This window comes from Boleophthalmus pectinirostris, unplaced genomic scaffold (assembly GCF_026225935.1).
Source record: "Boleophthalmus pectinirostris isolate CB_2022bp ecotype Guang Dong unplaced genomic scaffold, ASM2622593v1 HiC_scaffold_12, whole genome shotgun sequence".
In the NCBI taxonomy this organism is placed as follows: domain Eukaryota; kingdom Metazoa; phylum Chordata; class Actinopteri; order Gobiiformes; family Gobiidae; genus Boleophthalmus; species Boleophthalmus pectinirostris.
In genome coordinates this window covers 17295818-17315595 of record NW_026571018.1, presented here as the reverse complement: position 1 = coordinate 17315595, position 19778 = coordinate 17295818, and the positions used below count along the sequence as shown (strand labels likewise).

The 19778-nt window shown below is 36.8% G+C and overlaps 1 protein-coding gene across 1 annotated transcript; it reads right to left on the bottom strand.

Moving 5' to 3' along the window:
• Positions 1 to 1719: 1719 nt before the first annotated feature.
• On the bottom strand, positions 1720 to 11845 carry LOC110169096 (collagenase 3-like). The gene is made up of 19 exons (XM_020934614.2): positions 11732 to 11845; positions 11090 to 11238; positions 10905 to 11030; positions 10442 to 10616; positions 10181 to 10279; positions 9932 to 10068; positions 9563 to 9722; positions 7525 to 7625; positions 6969 to 7101; positions 5240 to 5483; positions 4759 to 5006; positions 4467 to 4615; positions 4011 to 4139; positions 3739 to 3900; positions 3488 to 3620; positions 3201 to 3334; positions 2919 to 3078; positions 2500 to 2603; positions 1720 to 2071 (listed from the first exon to the last, which is right to left on the bottom strand). Exons 1-19 carry the CDS (start codon positions 11812 to 11814, stop codon positions 1962 to 1964), a joined length of 2736 nt encoding a protein of 911 aa, XP_020790273.2. The 5' UTR covers positions 11815 to 11845; the 3' UTR covers positions 1720 to 1961.
• Positions 11846 to 19778: the final 7933 nt, after the last annotated feature.

Below are 19778 nucleotides of genomic sequence, written 5' to 3'. Positions count from 1 at the left end.
CACCACGGGCACCACTGATGCCTTCACTTTCCAGGCTTTCTCCAGCTCCTCCTTGAGCCCCTGGTATTTTTCTACTTTCTCGTGTTCCTTTTTCCTGATATTATCCTCTCTTGGTGTTGCGATGTCCACCACCACCGCTCTGTTCTGTTGCTTATCCACCACCACTATGTTTGGTTGGTTCGCCATCACCATCCTGTCAGTCTGTATCTGGAAGTCACACAGGATCTTATCTTGGTTCTCCACAACCTTTGCAGATGTTTCTGTACACTACGCCCTGTGCAATAAATGTTTGCAGATACCATGACAATGTGCAAAAATAGATCTTGTGGTCACGAATTATTAGGTCAATTGAGCCACAAACGTGAGTTGCATCACCAGCTGAACTTAACACATTTTGCTCCACCACACAAATCATGTCACATTATCAGACACTGACTGTAAATTAGCAATAGCATTTAATCGCCCTTTAAACTGTTAGTCATCAGGATGAGGTGTTCTGTTTTTCATTACATACATATGGGTGTAGGCTAGGTTATGTTTATTTTTTTTATTCTTTATTCTGACCAAGTTGAGTAGAAACAGATTTCTTGCGTCTAAAATGTATTATTTTTTTTATGTTTAACCAACTCAAATAAACTCTCCTGTAAATTTTCTAACTAGACAAACAATAGTGTAGTAGGTTGAATCTACGTTACTGTAGCTGTATATACATATTGTATAAGTGTTACTAAGTATAAGTTACATTCTATAAGAAAAGAAGGCACCCAGAGAGTGAGCCCCGTTCTGTTCCGCGTCAGTGCCGCTTACTTACATCACTACTACAGCTGACAAGTTCGACCCGAGATCCGCCCAGCTCCGTTCAGCGTCTACGCGGACTGTGGCGCACTCTTATGGATACACTCTCGGCATTTGGTCCAGGGACTTCCCCTGGGCTCCTTGAGGAGCTTGGTCCTCCGCTCGTCTTCTGCATGCTCGAATGAACGGAGGAAGAGCCGAAGTAAATATGTGATGAAAAAGTGCTGGACGTGCTCGGTCACGGTGCCGTGCACAGACATTTGAGTGAACTGCTGTCATGATGCGCGCGAGATAAAGAATAAAAGACTGTTAAGAATGGTGATCACCACGTTATATTTTGTACGGGCTGTTCCCCGGCATGCATTGCTCGTGTGCCCTGGTTTTGATTTTCTTGTCTTTTTTTTTTTTTTCATTGGAGTAGTAGAAGTAAATACATGCTCGCTGGTCAAATGTTACATGCAATGGGAGATGGCGATTAAAGTGTGTATGTAAATGAATGTGTAAAAGTTTTAATACACCATGACTGAAGTGTTCTTTTTCAGAGCAGTTCTATTTGATGTGCTCACATGAGGTGGAGGTGGACACGAGCTCCAGAACCCAATTCAGACTACTCTCCGCTCACTTTTTTCCTCAGGTAAATAACCTAATATTTGTACATAGGTTAACCAGTGAAAGCAAGTTAAAGCATAACAGACTTAGTATTTTGTTGTGAACAAACACAAGTGACATTCAACTTGAATTCAGGTTGTCTTTCCAAGTCCCACCAGATTAAACCAGGTCTATAACAAGGCTATTTCAGTTACAAATTAGGGCTAAACCAGGTCTAAATAGGACAGTATCATTGCTACATACATACATACATACATACATACATACAATAATTATAATATTAAGGGTGTGATAGACAAAACAAAACATGGCTGCTTTACAGTGAAAAATTATTTTATTTTCAATTACAGCAAAGATAACTCATGTGACAACAGTTCCAAACAGTCTTCAAAAAACGTTGTTTAAATTATAGATAAATAATAGTAGAAAAGACAAGAAATGACTTAAATATATATCACATATACGCTGTTAAGGTGCTTCAGGTAAACAACAGTATTAGTATCTGTTGATCAGTGCAAACACAGTAATACTGTTAATTCACATCATGGTTGGGGGTTCTAATAGTTGTTGCATGGCAGGAAGTAGTTATTCCCGAGCATTCTGAACAGATGTCCACTCCTCAGACTGTACTCCAGCATGTAGGGCCCACTGTAGATGTATGTGAAACCTGCAACACCACAAGCACTCTTAGTCCACTATAATCAATACACTTTCACAAACTGCAAAACTGCTGTTCAAAAAAGTGAATAAATACAAGTAGAAACACTTTTTGCAACTAGAATGTATATACATAAATTATTAAATCTTATATCTTAATATATTTAATTTAAAGAATTTTACATACTATGATCCTATCTCTACCCCATATCATCAATTTCATTTATTATTGTCACTATTGTTGTCCGCTAAAATACAGCAACATGTAATTTTCTGGAGTTGGCAAGTCACCTGCATGATTTCATGGAATTTGTAAATTAAAACCATACTTTGGAATACATTTCGAAAGTGTGTTTATCAGTTTCAACTTGTATTCAGTTTGTGTTGTGTAGTTGTGTTGCTGAACCTCTGATGTTGCCAGTGTTTGAATGTACTCACCTCTGTACTGGAAGGCTGCAGTGACTTTGGTGGTTAGACCGGAGAACTTCTGATCCACATTTTTAGGATATCCCTGGTCCATTCTTTTACTGACCTCATCATAACTGCAAATAATAAATAAATGAATGAGAATTAGCACCTCCTGTATGGAATGGTGGCATTTAGGCCAAAATAACAAATCTTGATTTCTGATTCTTTTCAAAAACATAATATGAATAGCTTTTAGTTCTGATTTATTGAACAAGACTTTTGATGTGTGACATTTAAGACAAAAAAATTTTATTCCCTCAAAGTCACAATTTTCTTCTCGATTGAAAAGATTATTAACAGTTAGACATGACTGAATCTCGAATCTCTAAATAATAAAAATGATGATTTGCATATCCCTAATTTAATCTTGGACCAACCATAATTCTCACCTGTAAAACTGATCGCCAACAAAGAACAGTGTCTTGCGGGTGTCCACGTCGTACAGGGCAGCATCTATTTTCTTCACTGTTTTGGGAAAGCCATAGCTGGAGATGGATTTTGGGTAACCTGGCTGAAGATCATAAGCGTTGAAGGCCCAGACCTGGCGATCTGTTTAAATATAGAGGAGTTATATTTAGTAAAAGCTCTCTGGTAAAAACAACGTATGAAGATGTGATGATGGTCAGTGCTCCAAATAAAATAAAATATCAGGTTGACATAGATAGACTAACCTTTGAAGAGGTACATCCGGTCTGTTTCTTGGCTCTCATAGGCAGCGTCCACAGTGGAGGGAGCATCAGGCCAAAAGTTGTTGATGAGAGACTGCTGAAGCTGGTAACTCTGAGGGTAGCTACGCCAGAAGAACCTATAACACAGAACAGAGCACAGATTTGTATTATTAGATAAAATGGTATTATATGGTGGCGATAAGCAGATTTCTCCAAACCAGAAAAAATTTCAATCAATGGGACATAATAATTGTATAGAATCACTTTGGCATGCTATAACAAAATGGTACCTGTCTTTAAAGAAGAGCATTTCTCCTCTGAGGGTGGCCACAGCGTCCAAGACCAGTGAGGAGTCACATGAGTCGGGGGTGGTGGGGGGCAGGGGGCCTGGGCCTGGAGCAGGGTCTTTGTCTGGGTTTGGTCCTATGATGGAAATAAAATTTGAGTCAGGGTTCAAAATGGACAAATAGAAGCACCGTATCGTTTAAAATGAGAGGTGTTGTGAAGTGTTCATGAGTTTAAAGTCATATTCACGTCTTACCGTAGAGAGACTGGATGCCGTTAACGTCATCACGGGGCAGAACATAGGTCTCTGGGTTTCTGTAGGAGTAGGTGGGGAACATGAGAGCGCCTGGGTCGTTAGAATGGGACAGGCCCAGAGAGTGACCAAACTCATGGGCAGCCACCATAAACAGAACATATCCTGGAACAAGATGGAGATAAATTAGCATATTGCCATAGAAATCTCTTTACTAAGCAAGAAGCTGAAAGCCATGAATATAGCTAACATAAGATAAGCTTAAGTAAACTAACCAGAATTTGAACGATAGGTGAAGTTCTCGTCTTCGTCAAAATGTGCATCTCCTCCGATTCCAGAAGAAGGGGCAAAAGCATGGGCCAGGGTGCCATCAGGGCCATCAAAAGGGTAGTAGTCTCCATGGGCTGTTGGTGATTGGAAAATATAGTTAGAATCAATTACTACAACTACTGGCATTACTACAAACTATCATCTAGAGTTGGAAAAGTAACTAATCAGATTTAAAATCAGGAGTTACTAAGTACAGTTTCAGTCATTCCAATCTCGCTCACTGATTTAAAACAACCAATTATTCATCTTTAAGATGTTTAATTAATCAAGTTTTGTATTAAAGACTAAACTATTTACTGAACTAAATACTGCAAAAATTATAGTTTGTTTCAAGCCAATTTGGCAGCATAGTGACTTTTTCAGTTCTCTTCCCCCCACTACTTGTTATTCTGACTACTTACAGCCGCGTCCAAAGGAGATCATGATGTCTGCAATTCCACTGTAGATCCGGGTGAACCTCAGGGGAGTGACTTTGGCCCAGAGTTGTAGAGCTTTTTCAATGGAATCATCAACCTCTGCTTTGGTCATGTCTGGAGTGTAGTTCTCAATTCTAATTCAAGCAAAAATGGTCAATAAAAACATGCTTCCTAGGCTGTGATCACATGACAATATTATATTCCATCTCCATCTGAAATTATCATACAATTCTGACATGAACCTATTGGACTTGGAGTAGTGTGGAGATATGCCTACCTGTATGTAAGAGCGTTTTTCTGCCATTTCAGATTTTCTCCAAAAATGGAAAATCTTGCCACTTTCTCATCGGGCACACCACAGCGAGGCTTCTTCATCATGGCCATAGTTTCTTCATCGAGGTTCCCGGTGATCTTGAGTCCGAAAAACTTCTGCATCTCCCTCAGCTTTCTGGTGACAGGGCTGATGGCTCGTCTGGAGACTGGACCCGTTTCTTCTGTGAGGTTGTAGAACTTCTTGAGATAATCCTATGAAAAGCATGGTGGATATTCAATAGTGCATAGCATATAAAGAATAAGAAAATAGCAACATTAAAACATCAGAACAGTTTAAGGCCAAAATGACGAGCCTGATAGCAGACGTTAAAGAGAGAGGAGTGGCCTATAAACACTTACAGTCTACTAACCACATCCAAACATGCTCAGCTTCCACTATCAGTTTCCAATAATCAGACTCACATAAATACAACAGAGGTACATACCAGTGCAAAGTCCTGTTCCTGCAGGGTTATAGTGGACAGTGGCATACAGTAAACTGCAGAGGCCAGGCTCAGTAGCAATAGACTCAACTTCATTGTCTTCATGTTTGCGTTTTGGTTTTGTTTTGGTTTGTGCTCTGGGTCCTGCTCTTTTATAGCCCAGGTACCAAGGCGTTGGGCAACTCCACCGTCACTCACTGAGGAAACACTCCTTTTATGGAAGCAGGAGGAAGTACTGTCTGCTTTGCTCAATTAAAAGAATTCCCAAACAGATATAGTAAAAAGTATGACAACTCAATGAGTGTACAATTCATTAATAATGTCCAGAATGTCAATTAAATTATTTCTGTGAATTAGTTTGAATCTTTTTGCTTTTTAGGTTTAAACATAAAATTACCAACTTAAAGCGTATGTTTAAAAGAGTATACTGTAAAATATGTTGTTTATATATGTATAGTTATTGCAGTAACAATCTGAACATCATTACAGTAATCAATCATCACTTTAAAGTACTGTAAACCTTTTCACATACAATAGTGAGTTATCTGTAGTTATCTATAGTTCTTCTAAAAATGAATTTGCTTCCTAGCAGTATTAAAAGTGATTAAAGCTTTTACACATACTTATGGATCAAGAAAATAAATTCCTTTGGCTAAAATATCTATTTAAATGCATGTTGTGTGTATTATCAAGAAGACAGAATACAAGTTTTCATTCACCAGCACAGTATGTGTTTTTGGAAAGGTGCCACTGCTGCAAACACAGACACGTTTGGTCACGTCAGATGATTGTAGTATTCCATAGCCACATCAAAAAGATTAATAAATTATAGCTATATTCCCGGACTAGCCATGTCATAGATCCTAATCACTTATAACTATGAATCACAAAATCCATTTTATACCCCTTCTCCATTCAGACAAGTCACAAATGTCAATCATCTTTTATAGTATATTAAATAATTACAGTAGCTCTGTAAAATCACCCTGATAAGTAGGTTATTTTCCACTTGGATATGTCAGTAAAATGCCACTACACTTTTGCGTTAGTGTTTTGTGGAAACCTATAATTTGGGTTTGATGTTGCCTAAGAGTGGACATCTTTCTTGGGTCATGATTTAGTCAAGTAACCTCCCCTTCCAAGTACTGTAACTGTATCAATACAAAACTATAGAAAATCAACGTAACATCACATAATGACAAAAAAGAGATTAAATCATACTTTAAGGTGCACTACAACTTTTAATTTCATGGGGATGTCAGTCCTTTACTTTGAGTGTTCCACAGTAAGGCATTAACCATATACAGTATATATCTTGCATTTATTCAATTACAGGTGGTTTTAGTGCTCAGAAATACCTTCAAAAACATACATGTAAAATATACATATAGTCTAATACATCAAATTGAGCAGACTCAACTCTCCAAAGATTTGACTTGTAACTTGGCTTGGGCATATTTTTTGGCTTGTCTCCATGGAGATTTAAATGCTTGTGGGACATTCCAGGCAATGCAATAACATCTTCAAATTGGTAGGATTCCTCCACCGGAAAAGTTAAGTCTTTACTAAGATACATTACATTAAAACGATTGTGAGAAACTAATACAAAATATATACAGTTACAAAACAACAATGACAATAAACAGGAAATACCCGCATCGCATCCTCTTTTTCATCTAACTGCAATTTATAAAGATGTTGTGGTAAATTTAATTAATACTGTGTCACATACTGGTCAGGGAGGATTTCATTGTCTGTCGTCTTTGTACACTCCAGTATTGTGTTGACTGAGCCGGTAGAGATCACTTTTTTGGAGTCAGGGTCGTAAGTGTAATGCAGGTTTCCCTTGAAAAAGTGAATAAAGTCTGTGGGAAAATGAAATAGCATTAGGTTTTCTGTAAAAATGGGAAAAAATATGTTTTGGTTAAAAGAAAACTATAAAGCTATACTGTATAAAATGAACATACTCCCATTTGCTGATACACTTTGCCATATATACTGCCCTACGTTATTGCTAATACAAATTATTGTTCAGTTACTCTAATGAAAAGGCTGCTATTAATTTAATCTCACAATATTATGCCAATAACATAAAGGCCTACGCACTGCATCCTCAAGGCTTTAATCAAATAAAATTAAAAAATCTAAATCAAAAGTAATGCACACATCATTTTAGATATAAAAGACTGCAGTGGCAGCTTAGGTTCTAAATGTCAGTGTGCGGTTCATATGGATGGATGATCTTAGATGATATAAAATGATTAGTTTAAAGAAATTAGTGTTTGTACCATCAGAGTAAACTGCAGCATCAATTGGAGTTGGAATCCCGGGGTATTCCTGCTCTATGAGTGATGGTGGGTGCTCCAGTGTATTTGTCAGCTCATTGTATCTGGACAAAGAAAAGAAACCAAATTTATATGCAACAGGTTGTGTTCATGTTCTGATAATGTATATCACACTGTAAAAGGTAATATCTAGGTAAGTTTAAATGACTTAAATGTAGAGAATTTGACTTTATTTGAGCGGATTCAACTTGACAAGTACAATGATCTACCAATGGTATAAGTGTATTTTTCTTAATTCAAGCAACATTAGATTTTGTTTCTCATTTTGAGTGCAAAAAGTTGTTGAACCCAGGAATACAACTCATGAGATATTTACAATTTATAAAAGAAATATAAAAATATATCATTCAATAATGTCAAAATCTACCAGTGTTGTTTCTGCTAAGCCCTGATGAAGACCAGTTTGGTCAAAACATGTTGGCTTTGGCCATTTAAATAAAGGCCTTTTAACTATATTTTTCCTCGTGTGAATTTTTCTTCTTTGGAGTGCTTGGAATCTGTTGGGTTTTAGTTTTGATCCTTTTTCCAAGAGCACCCTTTACCTGCTCCCACTGATTGGAACACCTGCAGCAAACAGCCACACTTTTGTTTTTTCTACCATTGTTTGTTGTTTGACTGACTCCCACAATTCTGGCTTATTAATCTTGAGTTGAGTAATGGCACCACTTTCCGAAGCTATTGTGGAAAAATATGTTTTTGGAAGTTGGCCAGTAATTGCTGAAATATTAACCATAATCCAGGTCTTAAATGGTAAATCTAACTTCTGATCTTCTATCCATGGGTCTAGAATGATGAAAAGTTAGGATTGCTGTCATAGTGATTAACTATTCTAAAATAAATGTTAAATCTTCTGAACGGGAAAAAGGATGTTGTATATAACGGGAAGCTAAACCAGAAGATTAGGGTGATCATAAGATGTGTGTGTCATGTGAATACAACCTATACAATGAGAATAGAAGGATCTACACAGGACTCGCCAAGTCATTATTTGTGTACAATTAAATGACTAATAATTCTCACTAATACACGGAGGCAGAGACGGAAGTGATTGTTCATTCATTTGTCACTGCTGAATGTTTTGACTGTAAATGGAAGTCAAACATATATTAATTAATTGGATCATCAGAAACTAAAAGGATCTGAAGTAAAATGGGACACTAAGCAATACTAAAACTAGTACTGAAACTAGATGATCAAATTGGGCCTTTCCTGAAAGTTTTAGAATGATTTTGAATTTTATCAGAACTAGTATTAACTAGTATGAACTAGAACTAACTGCCCCGCCCCCTTTTGTTTCTAAATACTCATAAACTGTGCTTTCTAGTGGCGGTGCTTCCTGTTAAACAGAGATCTCTTCCACATAAATGACAAATTAGAGAAATATTTTGTCGTTTAAAGGGCATATATTGTGCTATTGTGCTATTTTCTGATTTATGTTGTAATGTTGTTTCCACATCACAGACATACCCAGAGTTGTGTTTTGTTCCATATACACATATTTAACAAACAAATCCTACATGTTAAGACTGAGTTTTTCTTTGAAACTTGTTTACATATGTTAAGTAGCCGTATGCTTTAGGGCAAGCTACTCGTCTTTCTCAAACATTAATAATATGGCGAAAAAACATTGCTTAGATTATAGGATAAAACATCATCTATTCTCATTATTTTTTAAAGCTGTTTTGCTGTGGAGGAGTTTAAGACATTATTTTATTATATTATAAGAAATTATTAGGCCCAGGCTATTTTTAAGTAAGCCTTTTTTATATCTGTAATAATTCTATTCACAATGGAATCTTAATAATTATTTATAAAAGCAACTAAAATTGGAATTGGGATAAGATCAAATTGGTATTGGGAACTGAAAATAGTATAAGGATCGGATCAGGAGTCAAAAAAAAAAAAAAAAAAAAACAGAGCAGGATATCCCTAAAAATGTAGTATGTAACAACACTAATTTCTGCTGTGTATGTATGTGTACCTCCAACACTCGTGTCCCGTGAAAAACACAGTGTATCGCTCCAGTCGGAAGTGAAGGGCCGCATCCACTGATCTCACTCTGGAGGGAAAACCCAAGTCTGAGATGTTTTTGGGAAAACCTTCTACAAGCTGTAGCTGGATCAGCTTCCAATACTGATCACCTGAAAATGACAATTACAAGTTTGGCTAAAGTTAACAAATTTTTTTTACAAAAAGCAAACTCAGATGGTATAACCTTTGATCTGATGGTCATGTAAAATGCTTTAATTGCCCACTTAATGCTCTCTATACATGTGACTATCATTTAACTCAGTACAGAAGTTAAAACATCATTTATTCATTCATTTAATTTAACTTACTCTAGGCTCACCTTTAAAAAACACATTGGCATTCTTCTCTATGTTCATGTAAGCAGCATCCATGTATGATGGTACACTCTCTGGCCACAGGCTGTTGAGCAGAGATATGCGGGTTTCATCAAACTGCGGGTGTTTGCGCCACATGAACCTGGAAAAGAATGACGGTGTAAAGTCGGATCTAGTCTGTGTTGTTTTTGATGAGAGCCACTGTCAGTCTGTATGATCGATGTGGAAAATACATGAACCATACACACACACACCTGTCTTTGAAAAAAAGCACTTCTTGCTGCAGCTCTGTCACAGCGTCAAAAGACAAGTCCGGGTCACATTTGTTCGGGGTTTTGGGAGGAGGCTTTTTGGAAAATATTGAGTCAAAATTTGGACTAATGCCTGGGAAAAAAAAAAAAAAAAAACATTCAAGGGTACATGAATATAGCATTGTGCATGCCAAATGAAGAGAAGTCACTATTGTTAATGTACAGAGAAAACACAAAAACATAAAACATGTCTATTGCTTCAAAAGAGGACACTGTGTTTTACCGTACAAGTGTTGGACATCTTTGACGTCTCGAAAGGAGAGCTCCAACTCACTGTTGAAATTGTATGAAGGATACATGACTGCACCAGGGTCTGAGGAGTGGGCCAGGCCAATGGCATGGCCAAACTCATGCACAGCCACAGCAAACAGATTGTAACCTAAAACATCACCATTGTTGTAACATGTACATTTCCTGGTGGAGGGTCTGCCACTTTACGTCTCCATTGAGATGCTGTTGCTTTGTCTGAATGTGATAAACTATCTTGCACTGCTATCAAGCCAAGTTACAGGTCAGATAAGAGGAGATGTGACCCTGCACATAAAATGTTTGTGGAACATTTTGGAGCATTTTAGGTAAGTCAAGACCAAATGGCCAGCCCTCCATCATTAAAGTTACACAGTGCTTCTTTAAATGGAAATTTCACTCAAATGTTTCAAAGCTGTACCTGTAGAGTTTGTGGTCCAATCTTCATCTGCATCAAAATGCACATCTCCTCCGATGTCAATGCCCGGTAAGAAGGCATGAGCCAGGATGCCCTGTTTGCCATCAAACGGAGAGCCGTCTTTGTGGTCTACAACATAATAAACATATTAAACATGTGTTTGTCCCTAACTGTGCATTCATTTTTACCTCCTGTGTAGAAAGAGATAACGATGTCTGCCTCCCTTCTGCCTCTCTTCTGAAAACGCATGGGTGTCACATTGGACCAGATCTTCCATGCTTCTCTAAAAATTTTACGGATTTGTGAGGAAGGGATAGGCAGCTTTTTCCCAACTATTCTGAAAAAAAAGTTTGGTTTATAAACAAATGTTGTATATTTAGGCTTTGAAAACAGTTTGTTCCATCTTGTGATGACATGTATTTAAACTCCATACTTCTTCACTAGAATCATTTGGATCATTTCAGCCCAAGATTTGCCAATTTCTCAGCACTAAAGGTAAAAGGTAGCTGTTAACTTAAAAACTATACCGCTTCATGACATCACAAGGTGGAACAGAGCATTTTGATCTTTGGAAATGTAGACTAATATCAAAGCATTACTCAAACAGATGTGAATGAAACAACATAACAGGTATATTTTTGATGAGGGAACATTCTGGCTTAAAGCTCTCAAGAGTTAATTTTGCATAATATAGGACCTTTAGCAAGATGAGGAATAAAAACTGCTCACTGTCTGTGGATGTTGATGTTATTTCTTTATTTTACATGAATCTACTCCCTCCAGAACAGTGATTTAACTGTTGCTGAACTATTTGTACATCTTAGTTTTACCTGTAGCTAATTTTGCTTTTGGTCCACCTCATTGTTTCCCCAAATGACTCCACATCTGACAAACCACACCGGGGCTTCTTCATTACAGCCAGAGTGTCTTTGCTTAGCTCTCCAGTTGGGGGCAACCCAAAAAACTTCTGCATCTGTTTTATTTTTTCACAAAACCCTGTCGACCAATCAGCATCGACTTCATTCTCTGAGCTCCTCTTTGCTCTCCGCTCTGGTTGGTAGCCATAGTAGTGCATCAGATACACCTGGACACAAATTATATGTTATGAAATACACTGTGTTTATCTTAACTGTAACATCAGCTGTTCATGTTTTTACAGTACACACATTCCACACATTTTCTGAAAGAGATACTATACTTATATTCATAAAGCATGTTGAGTCATTTACAACATAATCACAAGTTCTGGTTCTGCAACTGCTGACAACAAAAAAGCAAATCTACAAACTTAAAATTAATTACAGAATGTACCTCACCCCAAAAAAGTGTTTCAAGTATTTATTTATTTTTTTTTATGTGGCTTTATAATTTGGATAATGCCTTTTTAAAAGTTTATCTTGAAATCGCACACTCTCCTTTAATCATATTCTCTGTTGTCTGTTCAAAGTGGAAACAGATGACTAGGATCATTAGTCATTAAAACAATTTATCAATATATTACAAACTTGTGGTTTGATATAAGTATGATGCTATTATGGTTTTAGTTAATTGGTTTAGCACCAACTATTGATTAAAAGCCATTTAAAGTCACAAAGCATAACTTTACAGTGCCAAAAAAAAATGATTAAAATGAAGCCATGTTTTGTTTTTATGGTTAAAATAAAGACATGTTTTTGTTTTTAATGATTAAAATGAAGACACGTTTTGTTTTTTCATTTTGATTGTCCATGAAAATGTTGTTCCTTTGGCTATAATTTTCCACAGTATAGCATATCAAACTTTTTTCAGACTCTATTACGGAATGTTCCAGAGTATGGTTTTAACTCTCTGTTTCCATGGAATCATATAGATGACATACTATCTCCAGAAAGTAACATACTGTGCTTTGAATTTGAGTTAAAGATGCAGTCTGCCACATGTCTCTCTCTCCATGGAGATCTTATTGCTTTGTTAGCATATTCTACAGTATTTCATGCATTAAATTTTTCATTGTGTTCATGTGGAAATTTGACAATAAACTTTTTTAATTGAATTGAATAAACTCAAACCTCCACCCTCAGAAAATTTACATGCAGTTACAAGCTCCAGTACAAAACAGGGCAATATTAACACTGCAGTCCACACTTAGTCCAAGCCATAAATAAACCATGACATGCTCAGGTAAATGAGCTCTTAAAGTGTCCAAATTGAGTGTACATACCTCGGCAAGAGCCCTCTCCTCCTCTGATGGGACAGGATGGTGGGATTTTGGTGGAGATGGAGACTGGACTGGTGCAGAGTTCACCAGATTTAGCCAGAACAGAGTGAAAATACACAACCATAGCATCTTCAACGCAGATGACAAACTTGAGTCTGCACTGGGGCTGTATGCAAAGAAGCACTTGGGGACCACCTGTTAATTATCCCTAGTCCTGTCCCAACAAGAAGAACAAGGTGGCTTCATACACACATTACCTATTTAAGGTTTTTCCTAATAAAACTACCAACATTACACTTAGCGACCAAAATGGGATTGCAACACTGACAATTTGGAAATAATTAAATTCATATTTTTAGCTCACAAATTTAAATGTTGCATGTTTTGATAGCAGGTTGAATTTTCCCTATAGGCATACAGTATGATAATATACGGTATGCACTGATGACAGGGTTTATATATTTATATCTCTTTGGACTAATAGGCTGCCAGAATATCCTAGATAACATCATTGTAATATAAAAGATTTAGAATACAGAAGCATTTGAGTAGTGCCAGAGGTCCTTGTGGTTTGGACATTTAAGGCTCTTTAGTGCATATTGATGACTTATTACACTCATTATGCCACTGTTTATGGAGAGATAATATTACAAATGATGATATGTTATGGTAAATTTAGGAGTTTTGACTTTGAGCCAAGATCCAACAAAGATAAAAAGTCCTGTATTACATAAAGTTTAATCTTTTAAGGTTTAAGCCTTGTTATAATGTTAATCAAAAACATACCTGGAGATGTATTTTATTTTGTTTTTTTTCTCACTCATGTTTAAGTAATCATTTATCTGTCTACATCTCCAAAGATCAAATGCTCTGTTCCACCTTGTGATGTCATGTAGTGGTAGTTTTCAAGTTAACAGGTGCCTTTCACGTTTAGTTTAGTAGAGATTTGACATTCCAGGGCTGAAATGATCCAAATGATTCTATTGAAAGTGTATGGGATTTACAAATGCTGTGGACCACTTCTTATTGTTTGGACCTATTTCCACGTGACACCAACAGAGTGTTTTCTTTTTGAGAGAAGAAAACATTCTAAATATGCAGGATGATTGTGGTAAACAAAAATGTGTGAATGAAACAAAACACAACTCCGGGTATGTTTTTGATGAGAAAACTATATTTTAACATAGATAGGAAAATAACGTAATATGGGCCCTTTAAGTATAGAAGTGTGTATATGAACTTAATAGCACTTATATAGCACGTTATAATTTACTTTTTCATAACTAACATGTTTAATTATGAAAAACAATATGGTTTGGGGGGTAGATCATGTTAATGTCAAAGTAGAATAATGTAGCTGACAGCTGCTTTCTCATTTTACAATTCACACATGAGATTCATAGTTAGTTCTTTGTACTGACCTATAGATGACGCAATATTTTATGAACTAATTTTTGACCCTTGGCTTATAAAAAATGTTCACTTTTGCCTCTGTTGCAATGGCATGACAAGACATGCAGCATATAGTTTTTATTTAGCATCAAAGGGGCACAATGAAACGTTTTTGGTGAAGGATCCATCACCTGCTTGTCCCTCACGGATGTTATTTCTTTGCCTGGAATGTGGAATGCACAGAATGGCATTAAACAACACACTGTGTTTGTGAAAAAGAGTTTCCCCTCTAGGATAAAGTCTAAAGTCTTTCTCCATGGGGACAAGCAAGTGACACCACCAAACCAAGTTACAGGTCAGATCTGTGCAGAGGTGACCCCACTCCAGTAAGAATTCCATGTTTTTTCAATGTATTTTCAGCAAGAAAAATGTCTGTAATTGAAAATAGCAAGCAATAAGTCCAATACCAAACATTCCAGGCAACGTACCAGAATCTCCATGGAGACAAGCAGCCCCCCTACTAGAAATGTTACACAGTGCACCTTTAAATTTAGACAGTTCTCTGTACCAAGCAGATTTTAATTTATGAGTTTTTATGCTTAGAAGACATTTTTAACACGCTATGTACAGTGTTGGGGAGTAACGGATTACATGTACAGGCGTTACATAATCAGAGTACAAATTATGAGTAACTGTATTCAGTTACTCATAATTGGTAATTGGATTACAGTTACTTTGTTGAAATAAATGGATTACACAGCAGTATTTTCCTGTTTTCACATTTTAGGCGAAACCAGGACTAAACCAGAACTAAACCAAGTCTAAACCAGGACTAAACCAGGAGTAAAACCATGTCTAAACCAGGACTAAACTAAGACTAAACCAAGTCTAAACCAGAACTAAACCAGGAGTAAAACCTTGTCTAAACCAGGACTAAATCAGGACTAAACCAGAACTAAATCAGGACTAAACCAGGTCTAAACTAGGACTAAACTAGGTCTAAACAATATGACACTAACAGTAGAGTGGACATACTCATATAAACTTCTCATTTCTCATATAAAAATCATTTCTCTATCAATAATATTTTTAATATGGTTCTTTTAGCAGACAAAACATCTTATGTTCAGATCCTTCGTCTTTGCTACTTTACAGCAAACAAAAGTCTGTTCATGGAGACTTGTGCTCAGTCAATTTGAAGAGAACAAACATGAATTTTCAGGATGTGGTTGGTACATTCATGTAGTTTTAAAAAACATGACAATATCAAGTAATCCAAAGTATTCATATTATGTTACTCACCTTAAGTAATTTAATGGATTACATTACAAACTACATTTTGAGGAATGTAATATGTAATCTGTAGAGGAATAGATTTTAGTGTTAACCAGTGTTTCCCAACACTGGCTATGTATGACCAGGAGTTTGAATTTTTAGGTAAATACAGAGCAGGGGGCGGGGATAAGGGTTAGGTGAAACTGTAATTTTCGGAACATTCAAGCCTTGAATGCAGGGCAATACAGGATTACTTAAACATGAATCAATCAATCAAATCTGAGTAAGATAGTGCTGATGGAACAGTATTATAACAAGTCTATCCAATTTTGCATAATACACATTCTTTTAAAACCACAGCCTGCAGTAGTGGTATGAATCTTCACTTTGTAACTGTGCCATAATCAGCTTTGTTGAATGTGTTTGGACTGGTTCTGGGAGCAGATGATGCACTGCAGGTGTAAATGTTTAGGTGCGTTTTGAAGGTGGGTGTATTTTTGTTCACATTTGTCAGCTGTTTGGAGCTGACTCAAGTCGGGAACTCCAGGATTACACCAACTGGAAGAGAGCAGCTCATTATGATGAATCAGCAGTGCACGTCACATTCACAAATACTACAAGCCTATGTTTACACACAATACAAAAGCTGGAATACAGCTGCATATTACACAGTTTTTGTAATGTATATAAAAGGACTGAGTAACGTTTACAAAATGTCAAAGGAATAACAGAAAAATATGAACTGAATACTGAAAGGGGTGTGAGTATGTCATGAATGGACTGAGTGCATAATAATATAACCAACGCAACCTGCAAATACTGTAATATCTTTTTACACTTTGCTGTAAATATTACTGCCAGTAACACTGAAGTGTAATAATACTGTGGCGACACTATAACCTGCAGTGATATATTACTGTAAAGTCAGTCTTCTGTACATAAAATGATACTGTACATTGAACATACAATATCACTACTGTGATACTCCACTTACAGTATATTACAGTAACTTACTGAGTGTTACTGTAATATTTTACACAAGTTCAGTTGGACAAATTACAGTAAGATTAGGAGCTAAATCTCACGTTTAAACACTGGTCTATCTCAAATATGTTGCAAGGATCATACAAACATATTCCTCATTCATACACTGACTTTGGGGCTCTAGTACAGTTCGGCAAAACATCAAAAAAAAAAAAAAAAGAAAAAAAGTTAACAGGTCAAGCATCACTTTCACAGAAGGGCTGCCAAGACAAGACAAAATATAAATGATTTAGTATAAACACAGACTACACATGTATTGTATGAGACTGAACTATGAACTGCATTTCTCATTTACATACAGTTTTGCGTATTTACCAACACTCCCATCTGTCCAACTCACTATTGTAACACTGTTTTATTGAAGGCCTGTGCAAACATGACAGATAATATAACTCTTTTTACATTTTGTTTGCTTTATTAGTCAGTGAATTATGACTGCTTCTCTCCTAAAACTGAACCTGTTTAAGATCCACATGTTTGAAGGTGTCATTTGTACAGTTAGTTCACTCCAAAGAGAGCAACTTAAAGGTGCATTGTGTAACTGTTTTGGCAGTGTCTGTCAGTTGCTTTTCTCCGTAAAGATGTCATTGCTTTGTCTGAAATATTTCACAGTATGGCTTTAAACCTTTCTATCTTCATGGAGACCAAACCAGACCAAGTTACAGGTGTGTGGAGAGGAGTCAGAATGCTTGTTTTTTTTTTTTTTTTTTTTTTTTTTAGCTATATATCAAACAACCTATAATTGAAAAAAATTACAGGGGTGAGCTGTTTAATGTCATAAAATGGCAGGGAAAGCAATGACATCCCCTTAGAAACAAGCAGGTGATGGACCCATCATCAAAAAGTACACTGTGCACAGAGCACCTTTAATTTTTATTTTTTTTTTTCACATTTTTGAGAAAATATCGAGTAGGTTTTTCCAGTATAATGTAATACTAGAACAGTTTAAAAACATATGTGCTAGTGTTTTTGTACAAAGCAAAATGGCAAAAGGTTCAATGGCCAGTGCAAAAAGCAAAGGAGAAAGAGACAGCCTTGACGAGTTGAACTTCCTAAAAGAAAATAATCTGTATATAAGTTGTTTGAACTAATAATAATTAATGAGTATTTAGTATTAAACATGTTAATTATGAAAAAGAAGATATTAATAATAATTTATAATGCACATATAGGAAAAACTTCATGCATACTTCTTTACTTCAAGGTGTACTGTGTAATTTATCTGGTGTTAATGTGTCTCTCTTTGTTGGATTTTGGCCCAAAGTCAAAACTAATGACCGTAATACGAATCAAAGTTGCACCATCTTTTTCAAGCCGCTGCAAAACATCAGTTGCAATATTATAGCCAATAAAACAACAACAAATTCTTTGGATGTTAAGAAGAATTATTGCTAATCTTACTCCCAGTTAATTTCCAGGTTAAAATCTCTTGATGTTTTTTGTTGGCAATTTCCTCTGCAGTCATTGAATTGCTTAAAACACAGATTTGTTGAGTCACTCTCTAGTTATGAGCCCACAGCTGGACTTCTCTAAAATTCTACGTTGTTAATTTGGGTTTTTACATTTGAGCAAGGAGCTGTCTGGTACATGATGCCACCAACAGCTTTTGGATGAGGAAACAACATTTTAACATAGATCAGAAAATGGCATAATATGGACACCATTAATAATCTGCTTTTTATAGTTTACTAAATACTTGAGACCAGTAAAAGCTCCTTTTTCTCCTCTGCACATTCTGCTGGTTATTTGTATAGCACAGCGCTGCACCAAACCCCAATGTTTATAATTTTACCAAGTGTTGAAAGCAGCTGGGTGTGTGCCAGAGCCATCAGAGTAAGGGGACTTTTCAGATTTGTCATTATGTAGGAGAACTGTTTTTAAGACATAGCGATTGCACTATGTTAGTAAAAGGGACTGATTTGCATATTAAAGGTACTTCCAGATGTGATGTAAGTATATATTTACTATTATGATACTGTGCACATCCATCTCCATATCTCATCTTGGTTCTAACTTGTTTTTATGATGCTATAAAAAGTGTGAACAACCTGCCACAAACACAGTAGTAGTAATAGTAGTACTGCATATAAATAGTTTTGAGTTTTGAGGGGTTTTGAATCCGTGTGTCAGTCATTTATTCATTTTTCAATATAAAACCAAAAATAAGAAAATGAAAAACAACTATTTTCTTCATTAGTTGTCTCCAAAACCAAAATGAAAAAACAGACAATGATTCGTTTTTTCAGTTTTCGATTTTGTATTTAAATGAAAAATGGAAAAAACTGATAAGGGTTATTTCTTAAACTGTGATGCCGGAATATTGTGCTGCATACGGACTGAACCAAGACTGAACCAGGACTAAAACAGGACTAAAACAGGACTAAACCATTTTCAGTCCTGGTTTGGTCCCAGTCTCAGGCCTGGTCTCAGTCCCGGGCTGGTCCCGGTCTCAGTCTCGGTCTGGTACTGGTCTCCGTCCCGGTCTCAATCATGGTCTGGTCCCAGTCTCAGTCCCGGTCTGGTCCCGGTCTCAGTCCTGGTCTCAGTCCCGGTCTCAGTCCTGGTCTCCGTCCCGGTCTCCGTCCCGGTCTGACCCCGGTCTCAGTCCCGGTCTGGTCCTGGTCTCCGTCCTGGTCTCAGTCCCGGTCTCAATTACGGCTTGGTCCTGGTCTGGTCCTGGTCTCAGTCTCAGTCTCAGTCTCAGTCCTGGTCTGGTCCTGGTCTCAGTTCCAGTCCCAATCATGGTCTGGTCCTGGTCTTGTCTCAGCCTCAGTCCTGGTCTCAGTCCCAGTCTGGTTCTGGTTTGGTCCCGGACCTGGTTTAGTCCTGTTTTAGTCCTGGTTCAGTCCTGGTTTAGTCTTGCTTTAGTCTTGGTTTAGTCCTGTTTTAGTCCTGGTTCAGTCCTGGTTTAGTCTTGCTTTAGTCTTGGTTTAGTCCTGGTTTAGTCCTGGTTCAGTCCATATGCGGCA

Coding starts and splice junctions, on each gene's coding strand:
- LOC110169096 (XM_020934614.2), bottom strand. CDS start 11,814: ATGAAGAAGCCCCGGTGTGGTTTGTCAGATGTGGAGTCATTTGGGGAA. Junction 10,069..10,180: donor GTGCTTTTTTTCAAAGACAG/GTGTGTGTGTGT, acceptor ATTCTTTTCCAG/GTTCATGTGGCGCAAACACC. Junction 3,335..3,487: donor ATGCTCTTCTTTAAAGACAG/GTACCATTTTGT, acceptor TCTGTGTTATAG/GTTCTTCTGGCGTAGCTACC.